The 10,481-nt window shown below is 30.3% G+C and overlaps 2 protein-coding genes across 2 annotated transcripts; both read left to right on the top strand.

The window, feature by feature from the left end:
* The first annotated feature begins 272 nt into the window (after positions 1 to 272).
* Positions 273 to 3,601, top strand: LOC144998766 (NAD(P)-binding Rossmann-fold superfamily protein). Its single transcript, XM_078958493.1, has 14 exons — positions 273 to 501; positions 1,044 to 1,112; positions 1,215 to 1,328; positions 1,437 to 1,565; positions 1,676 to 1,744; positions 1,848 to 2,000; positions 2,106 to 2,142; positions 2,255 to 2,337; positions 2,456 to 2,530; positions 2,686 to 2,760; positions 2,843 to 2,929; positions 3,017 to 3,129; positions 3,198 to 3,244; positions 3,338 to 3,601. Exons 1-14 carry the CDS (start codon positions 412 to 414, stop codon positions 3,475 to 3,477), a joined length of 1,281 nt encoding a protein of 426 aa, XP_078814619.1. The 5' UTR covers positions 273 to 411; the 3' UTR covers positions 3,478 to 3,601.
* Positions 3,602 to 8,277: 4,676 nt separating this feature from the next.
* LOC145045101 (uncharacterized) lies at positions 8,278 to 8,748 on the top strand. Its single transcript, XM_078993446.1, has one exon. It carries the CDS (start codon positions 8,278 to 8,280, stop codon positions 8,746 to 8,748), a length of 471 nt encoding a protein of 156 aa, XP_078849572.1.
* The last annotated feature ends 1,733 nt before the right edge of the window (positions 8,749 to 10,481 follow it).

The following is a 10,481-nucleotide window of genomic DNA, read 5'->3' as shown; positions in this document are numbered from 1 at the left end:
AAATCTATTGGTTATAGTTAACCGGAAAAACTACCATCTCCTATAACATAAACTCTATATTATCCATTAACGACATTAACGATTCTTACAATACCATCTCATTTTGATCGATATCTTTTAATAGTATTCACCTTTCAACACAAAAAAAAAAAAAAGAAAAAAAAAAGAATTGTAACAGCAAAATCCTATTCTTATAGAAAAAAAAAAAAAAAAAAGTAAAAAAAGTTAATACAACACTGTTTGTATCGGAACAAAACCCCTTTATTTATGTAGCAAAAGGGGAATTAACAACGGCAGCAAGACAGGCATCACCGTTGTAACAGCTGCAGTGTCAAGCCAAACTCCTGCTCCACACCAAGAGATCCTGCACTCAATCGATCGACGCCGAGGGAATCAAAAGCAGTAGCAGCTATGGAGGTGGAATTGAAAGGGATGTTAACCGATCTCCAAAATCTCAAGACTTCATTGTCGGATCCATCTCATCAAGCTTTCATTGATCAAGTAACTTCCTGTGAAATTTTTATTCATCCGTTTCCTGAATTGTATGTAGTCTGTTTGTTCCTTATGAAGTTCGGATGAAATCGATTAATCCAGTGTGGTTTTCGTGCTAGAAATGTTGCGAATCAAGGGGTTAATATCGATGATTGCAAAACCCTAAATGCCTTATTAGGATTTTTAACATTTTCGTTAATCAGTTAACTCATGTTCTTCTGGATCGGAATAAAAACAAACGGAAACTAGAAACTATTCAATTCCGTTGCTTGTGTGAAATCTATCCTATCTAACTTACACAATGTTACTTCAATACATGTCTTTGAAGCGAATCTGATTATACGACATGCATAATGAAGTTACTGGTAGTTTCACTCGATCGATTCCATGATTTTTGTTTCTTTCATATTAATTAGTAATCACACCAACTTAACAGAATGCTTATTTAACTATGTTAAGTTGAAATGTCAGCACGCCTTTAGCAGAATAAGTTGATGAATTCCGATACATTTCACCTTTGTTGTAATCAATTATGACTTTTGTGGTGGCAGATTCGATTGCGTGTAGAGAATCTCACCAGTCTTGCAATGTCTGGATCAACTCGCCGATCAAAAGTCAAGGTTTTGACTTTTGTCTAGATCAATATTCTATATCAGCTGCAACTAATTTCTGTAAACCAAAGTGATTGTAAATTTGTAATGATGCTTTTGATTTGATGTCAGGATATGAGTGCAGAGGTTGTAGACAGCAACCCTTATAGCAGGCTCATGGCACTGCAGCGGATGGGTATTGTGGAAAATTACGAAAGAATACGAGATTTTTCAGTTGCCATAGTTGTCTGTACTGAACCCATCTTTTCAATTCATCATTCTTTTGACTAAACTACCCTTCCAATATTTCACACTTGATTGAATTGATTATTACATTGTTGTTTGTACATACAGGGTATTGGTGGGGTAGGGAGTGTTGCTGCTGAAATGCTTACAAGATGTGGTATAGGTCGTCTTTTGTTGTATGATTATGACACAGTGGAATTAGCCAACATGAATAGGCTCTTTTTCCGACCTGAACAGGTGTGAATGTGATTATAATAATTTATCATAAAATATTGTTAGGGTTGTAAAATGTAAACTGTAAACTACTTTTGTATATAAGTTGTAACATGTATATGTATATTTCTCAGGTTGGTATGACTAAGACTGATGCTGCTGTTCAAACTTTATCAGAAATAAATCCGGATGTGGTTCTTGAGGTAATATCTGAACAGAATTAATAATATCACTATCACATATCTTTTTTTATTTGTAAGTTTTGACTTACTTTCACTTTCTAATTTTGTTTAATATTGTTGTCAGAGTTTTACCATGAACATAACAACAGTGCAAGGTTTTGAAACTTTTGTTTCAAGTCTCAAAAACAAATCTTTTCGCCAAGATAAACAAGGCACTGGAGTTGATCTTGTTTTGAGCTGTGTAGATAATTATGAAGCAAGAATGGTTGTAAATCAGGTGACATATATATAATTGTATTTTTTTTTTTTCCTTTTTATTGTCCACTCAATTTTTGTGGCTTTCTTTAAATAGTTGAATTCTAACCTAGTTTTGTTTTTACAGGCTTGCAATGAACTGAATCAGACTTGGATGGAATCTGGTAAGTAAATGAACAGAACTCTGGTTTTTTTGCTGAGGTATAAAATACTCATGAGGGTATTTTTTTAAAAAAAAAAATAAAAAAAATAAGGGCTCGACTTTTTATTTTGCAGGTGTGTCTGAGGATGCTGTTTCGGGTCACATACAGTTACTGATACCTGGAGAAACTGCTTGTTTTGCATGTGCACCTCCATTGGTAAATATAATGAAATAAATCTTTTATTGAGTTGATTCATTTTTCTCAATTTCATTAATTTGACATACATATATACATATAAACAATATATATAAAATGTAATTTTCCTTTTGTTTAGGTTGTAGCATCTGGGGTGGATGAGCGAACACTTAAGCGTGAAGGAGTTTGTGCTGCATCTTTGCCTACTACTATGGTCAGAAAAACCCTCCATTTTTTTTACTTTTAAACTCAAGCAAATTGGTTGCTTTTTGTATATTTATGGTTTATGAAACTCTGCTTATTTAAACAAATCTTATGATTGTAGATTAAAAAAAAAATCATATTGTAACATTTTGAATTGTTTTATAGGGGGTTGTTGCTGGGCTTTTAGTCCAGAACACACTCAAGTTCTTGTTGAAATTCGGGCAGGTCTCACCCTACTTGGTAAATATTACACAACTCTCTCTATTTATTTTAAAATTTTTAATTTTTTTTTTGTACTAATTATTGATATTGATATTATCAGGGGTACAATGCTCTAAAAGATTACTTCCCAACAATGTCAATGAAGCCAAATCCTCAATGTTCAAATGGACCTTGCCTAGAGCGACAGGTGAATCTTTTTTATTTAAAGATTTATGAGTTTGTTCACTTGTTGGTTGGTTATAATTTATAAATAATTAAATATTATTATATGCAGAAAGAATACATGGTTGTGAAGCCTGCAAGGGATGCAGCTGCTAAAGCAAAGATGGAGGAAGAATTATCAACAATAGAAATCCCAATCCATGCAGAGAATGAATGGAATATAAGGTATAACTCTTTCTTTTGACTTAATGAGTTAAGCACTTAAATCTTATTTGTTGCCTTTTCTTTTTCAGTGTTGTTGATGATTGCGAGGTTGATGTTGTAAATGCACAAACTTCAGGTTACAAAATAGTCAATTTGGGTTTAATGTTTTTATTTATTTGATTGTTAGCAAGTGTAGTGGATAAATAAAGGAGTTAAAAAACTTGTGCAGATGTGCTTCCGGAAGGTCTTACCCGGGAGCTTCCGGATGCAGATGTGTATCAGCAGCCAATGGTCTTAAAAGAAAGTGTGGAGACTGTAGATGATCTTGAAGATCTCAAAAGACAACTTGAGGCTCTTCATGCTGACTAGTTTTCTGATTTTAGCTACTAAATTGACTGATAAAATCAACAACAATTTTGGCTTATTCCTACTTTTTGTTTTCATATTTTAGACTTGTTTTTGATTTTATAAAAACTTAATACTCTTTTCTTTACATTTTGCTCCAACAAACACTTCAACCAAAAGTTTTTTTTTTTTTTTTTTTTTTTTTTGGGCTAAACCAAAAGTTTTATTTGGCATGGTGTTCATAAATAATAGATAAATAGGTAAGAAAGTGTTACACCTATATGCTTTAATTCCAGACTAAACAAAAACATATATATATATATATATATATATATATATATATATATATATATATATATATATATATATATATATATATATATATATATATATATATATATATATATATATAAAACTACATTTCAGATCAGACTTTTCGAAGTTTGAAAAAAAAACTTCGAACTTTTGAGATTTTTTTATTTATTAAAATCTAACAAAAAAAGTTAATCAAACATAGTAAATAAAAACCACTATTTACGATATTGGAGAAATGAACATTTCCCACATAGGCAAGGTTTTTGTTTTAAAACTTGGAAAAAGGAAAGAACTCTGGAATTTGAAGTACAGTCAAGAATGGAACAATAGGAAGAAAGTTGTCATTTTTCGGAAAACTAAACCAACTTGTTATTTTTTTTAAATAACTCATGTAGAAATATTAGTTTAATAAATTTCCGTATATCTAATCTAAAGCTACTGTATATTGTGTATTTGTATGCTAACTAGAAGTTAGCACCAGGTAGGCTTGCACAAAAAAACCGGTTTACGATCCGAACCGAAAACTGGTTCACCCTTGAACCGGTCCACTGTTGAACCGAACCGCTGATTTGTAGTAATTAGGATTTCTAGCCATTCAAACCGGTTTTGAACAAGTTTATGCTGAACCGGTCTAGAAAACCGGTTTTGAACTGATTTTGAACCGGTCTTACAAATTAAACATGCATATATTAGCCATGATATCCTAAGAAACAAAGCAAACATTGTAAAAAAGAAGCAATTTCGTCCGATTTCTTTGAAATGGTTCACCGAACCGGTTTAGGAACCGGTTTATGGTGAACGGATTTGAGGTGAACCGGCTTGTACTGAACCGAACCGATTTGTATGGGTTCGAATTATTTTGGTGGTGAACCGGTTTAGGGGTGAACCGATTTTAACTTCGTCGACTAGAACCGAACCGGTTTTTTGAACCGGTCCGGTTCAAGAAAAAAACCGGTTTATGCATCCCTAGCACCAGGACCAACTCGTTGCTAAGAAGAAAAATGGGGTCTTAAATACCATTTTTTAATATATAAGGAAAACAAGTTTAAAACGGTGAATTATCATTAACAAAAACTTATAAATAAATAAATTAATTAAAAAGGAACATATAAAATTTTATAAAAAGTTCAAAAACTAATTATGTAACTTTTGAAAACTGATTTGTTAAACATATTAGAAGGAGTGATTGATTATGAAATATATATAGTATAAAAAAATGATCAAATTTGTAACTTGAAATTTAAAACATCAAAAAATGTTGTGAAAAACCATCGAACCCACTTGATGTTGAATAAAGGAGGTGTCTGCCAACTGGGCTACCCAAACTTTGTACAATATCTTTAATAAATTAATATATATTTAGTTATTAAATATATAATTTAATTAAAACTCGAGCTCTATTTTTTTCAGGGTTCTATGCGGCTGCCCATTTTGCCCCCCTCAAAACCGAGCTTGGTTAGCACTATCACTATGAATTATGAAGTTGCTTATAATTACATCAAAATCTATTGTCTTTTATGGACAAATAATATTCCAAGATTGTATACAATATCAGATTTTATTTGAAATTCGTCTTGCACTCGATAATGGAATAATTTGCCTCCAAACTCAAAAAGAATCTTCATTGTTCGCCCCGAGTTCTGCCACAAAATAATTTCAAATTTACAATCATGTATCCATGGTGCCCATGACAAAATCACTATTTCGCATTGTTTTATCTTATATAAAATGGTAAACAAACATGATAATTTGTCTTTTCTAAAAACCTACAATACAACATGCAGCTGTTTATTTATTTATTTATTTATTGATTACTTAAGATGCTTCAAATTTTTTAGTTTGTAAGTGAAACCGTCTATTTGGTTATAAATTATTGTAATTTGGTATTAGTTTTTACATAAAGCTAATAGCAAATAGTAATCAAGTTCCATTATTATTTTACTTCAATATATTTTGTTTATAATTGTTATAGAATGTTTGCATGTAGCTATTCAATAAGCTATTTCACATGATGTTTTTTGGGGAGTTAAACTAGGCAACCACGGCTTCAAGGCGTCCCATATTTCCATGCGGATGATGTCATATCCCTTTGTGATGGGTCACTTCATAATGCCCAAGCTTTGATTCGAATCCCTTACCCTCTTCAAATCTGTTTTAAGTAAATTGGGGATTTTTTTACGTCTTGTTCCAAATCATTAGTAAACAATAACGGTTTATGACATCCAAAAACTAAGTTAAGTTTAATGTGCATTACAAACTAAGTTAAGCTTAATGCATGTTGATCAATGATTCAAATCCAACGGTTTATGACATCCAAAAACTAAGTTCAACTTAATGTGCATCACAAACTAAGTTAAGCTTAATGCACATAACTCAATGATTCAAATCCAACGGTTTATGACATCCAAAAAACTAAATTAACTTAATGTGCATCACAAACTAAGTTAAGCTTAATGCACATAGCTCAAGGATTCAAATCCAACGGTTTATGACATCCAAAAACTAAGTTAAACTTAATGTGCATCACAAACTAAGTTAAGCTTAATGCACATAGATCAAGGATTCAAATCCAACGGTTTATGACATCCAAAAACTAAGTTAAGCTTAATGTGCATCGCAAACTAAGTTAAGCTTAATACACATAGCTCAAAGATTCAAATCCAACGGTTTATGACATCCAAAAACTAAGTTAAGCTTAATGCACATAGATCAAGGATTCAAATCCAATGGTTTATGACATCCAATAACTAAGTTAAGCTTAATGTGCATCACAAACTAAGTTAAGCTTAATGCACGATCAAGGATTCAAATGCAACGGTTTATGACATCCAAAAACTAAGTTCAACTTAATGTGCATCACAAACTAAGTTAAGTTTAATGTACATAGATCAGTGATTCAAATCCAATGGTTTATGACATCCAAAAACTAAGTTAAGCTTAATGTGCATTAGGGGCGGTTTTAGGATGAGTCCATGGTGGCACCAACAACCTCTTACTTTTTCGGACACAGTATTTTATTTATTTATTTATTTATTTTTTTTTAATTTGTACATTTTCTATTATCATGCAACCTCTGACTTTCCCGTGACTTCTCTACTGTGAAATCTTGCGTCCGCTCCTGATGTACATCACAAATATTTCAAAATGAGTTGTACTTTTCAAATCAACATTGAATCGCCATCAAATTTGAATCCAAAGGAAATTATGAGCTAAATTGATGACGTTTACTTGGGGGTAAAATCATTAGAAAGTTCAATTATGTCGCAATGGCATCTCACGACCTCATTGAAGCTATAAGCTAGTTTGAAAACTTCATTGTTCAACATTCAGTAGCGGTGACAACTGGTGGTTGTAGTGGTGGGGTGGCGTATGACAGTGCCATTTATAATTTAATAATATATAAATTAATTAAAGAGAAAAATATGTAATAAAGTAAAAAGATATAAATGTCATTTTACAAACCTAAATGACCAACCAAACAAAAAATAAAACTATAAGGACCAACCATTTAGTGACTTAGATAGTTGTACTAAACCAACATGTTTGACAACTACATGGACCAATTGCATAATTTTTCATAAAAAAGTCCTACATCGGCAAATTATAAAAGTTTAAATATTTACAGGCTTACAGCAACAAGTTGTCATAACAAAAAAAACTTATCAATAGCGATCACGAGTCACAATTTCAATTTTCAACGATTACCTTAAATGCACGAAATTGCAATGACGACATGAGGAGCTACAATGAAGACATTACTACCTAGAATGACTACTTTTGTCATCCTTAAAACCCATATTTCTTGAACTGATTCTTTAATAATTTTGTTTTTAATTTCAGTGGAAATAATGTTATTCTGTTCGTTTGAAAATGTTGTCAAGTAATTATTAAAAGCCTTTGTCTTGGTAACAAATCTTTCTTCCAAACCTAAATATTTTAGACGAAAAAAATTACCCTTCGTCTTTTGAAATATGACCATACTACCCTTCATTGTCGCGGCTTACCCCACAGATATGCAAACACAGACTAAGGACATATATGTCTTTCCAATACCAAGTCTATGTCAGGTCATTTTGCATGGGAAGAAAGACTACTACTTAACTATACGCATCTCTTTGGATATTTTTGATTCTTTTACAAAAGTATTCAAAAAATACACTACAACGCGTTATCAATATTTTATTATTTTTCTACTTTTACAGACAACAGTAATGACTTAAAAAAAAAGTTTTACCCATGGACTTATATTAAACACATGATTTGGATACATGTTATTATTAAATAAGTTTTTTTTTTCTCATATTATATTAAAAAATTTACACTTTTCATATACGTACATACAAATAAATCCTTTACAGATCCGTCTATGATAATGCACTTTAATCGAATAAATTTTTTATTATGAAAAAAATTTATATAAATATAAACCACAATAAATGGATAAAATATAATAGCATCCAAAAAAACAGGTTTATATAAAGCCGTATAGCAGTGCTTCTCTTTGCCACAATGGAAGATAATGAGAAGGAATTACAACTCCTCCCTATAAGTATGCCTTATGCCACACCCTCCTACTCATGTGCCTCACCATGGCCATCGGATCTCATGGCTTTCCGATCAGACGACCTCCAACGTTCCTTGGATGGTGGTGGTGCAGGTGGAGGACCTTCCCTGGACCTCCAGCTGTCCATCAGTCTCCGGCCAATTAAGCCGTCGTTTGCGGCGGAGACGGTGAAATGGCGAGTGGCTGAACAAATTCATAGCGCCGCCAGGGAGAAGGCATATGCGGAGCGCGTGAAGGAGATGACACGGCGGGAAATAGAGATGGCGCAGTCGGAATTCGCACGTGCGAGGCACATGTGGGAGCGGGCACGTGAGGAGGTGGAGAGAGTAGAGAAGATGAAGGAAAGGGCCACGCGCCAATTTGATTCATGTATGGAAATCACTTGTCAAGCTTGCAGGAAAAAGTTTAGACGTTAAATATTTTCTTTTAATTCATCACTTATAAATGAGCCATTGTTATTATAAAAGTAAATCAAATTTCTTACATAAATGTTCATAATTTTCCGAAAAATCTAGAAAAGAATGGTTAAAGATTGAACAAGTATTTAACAAGCTACTATGACTCAATCGATCACAAATGTCTTATTTGTCAACTTGGTCAGTCGAACGGTTGGACTGGGAACCATGGAAAAGATTCGGATAACTAGTGCTGATTTATGTCTGTTTATGAATCGGAACGAATCGATCGTTTTTTATAAAAACTCGGTTGAATCAGTTAAATTAAAACGGTTGAACCAGTTAAACTAAATAAAAACATATATAAATGAAAACATTTTACGTAATAAATTTTGATGGTCTTTTCATATTTATGTAAATTTCTCTAAATAAAAACACATGATACATATTTTGAATAAAAAATTATTCGCCAAAAGAGATAATATAATAAGATTTTAATAAGAGGATAATATTATGTAATTACTCTTTTGACGAATAGTTTTTTTACGGAGAAATAATTATCAGATTTTATTATTAGTAATTATGTAAAAAAATCATTAGTTCTGAATAAAATAATTATGTTTAGATCTTATATTTGTATTGTATGTTTATACAGTTTATGTAAAGTAATTAATACCATTATCTTTTTTTAACAGTAAAAAATTAATATTGGTATTTAGTTTTAGAAATTTAAATTAATTTATATACATGAATTTAATATTTTAATATTATCATTTTGTTCCAAATTAAATTTCTTAATAACTTTCATTAATTTAAGTTTTCAAAAATTTGGCAAGTATTAATGATATTTATGCATAATTGATTTGTACAAAAATAAACTTTATAATTTATACCTCTTAAAATTCAAAAGATGACTAATATGCTTTATAATATATATATATATATATATATATATATATATATATATATATATATATATATATATATATATATATATATATATATATATATATATCATAAAAATATTATTCTCTTAATAAAATCTTATTATATTATCTCTATGTGGCAAATGGTATTATCTTACCATAATTTTTTTTTTATCTAACAAAAGGTTCTGTTGTATTATAATCTTGTCCTATTCTTGTTATTTAACAGAGATTATTATCTTACTATAACGTTATTGTAATATACGGTAGAATGTATCATTTTATTATAATCTTCTAGTGATCTTTGTGATAAAGGGTCTATCTTATTATTATTATTATTATTATTATTATTATTATTATTATTATTATAGATCATATTATCTTATTATAATTCAAATATATCATCTCTCTTTGACACTAGAACAAATCACTTGTCTAAAAATAAATATTTTGTACAACATATATATATATATATATATATATATATATATATATATATATATATATATATATATATATATATATATATATATATATATATATATATATATATAATCAACTTTTTTTTATATCGGGTTTTTTTTTTCTTCCAAAAAATAATTTTTTATGTAATTTTCTGATCAATGTTTCAATCTTATAGTAAAATAAAACATTCTGCCAGAGAGAATGCATTAAGATAATATCATTTATAAAATAGAAAGAATATATAAAATTAATACAATGGCTGATTTTCTGATTAGATGTTTTAAAATTATGACATTTTTTGTTGAGAAAGTAATGACTTTATTTTTAATATGCAAAAATTACAGAAAAATTTCTAATGAATAA

The sequence above is a fragment of the Lactuca saligna genome, chromosome 5 (genome assembly GCF_052625555.1).
Source record: "Lactuca saligna cultivar CGN05327 chromosome 5, ASM5262555v1, whole genome shotgun sequence".
Lineage (NCBI taxonomy): Eukaryota > Viridiplantae > Streptophyta > Magnoliopsida > Asterales > Asteraceae > Lactuca > Lactuca saligna.
Note: the sequence above shows the minus strand (reverse complement) of the source record. Positions and strands in the feature narration are given on the sequence as shown.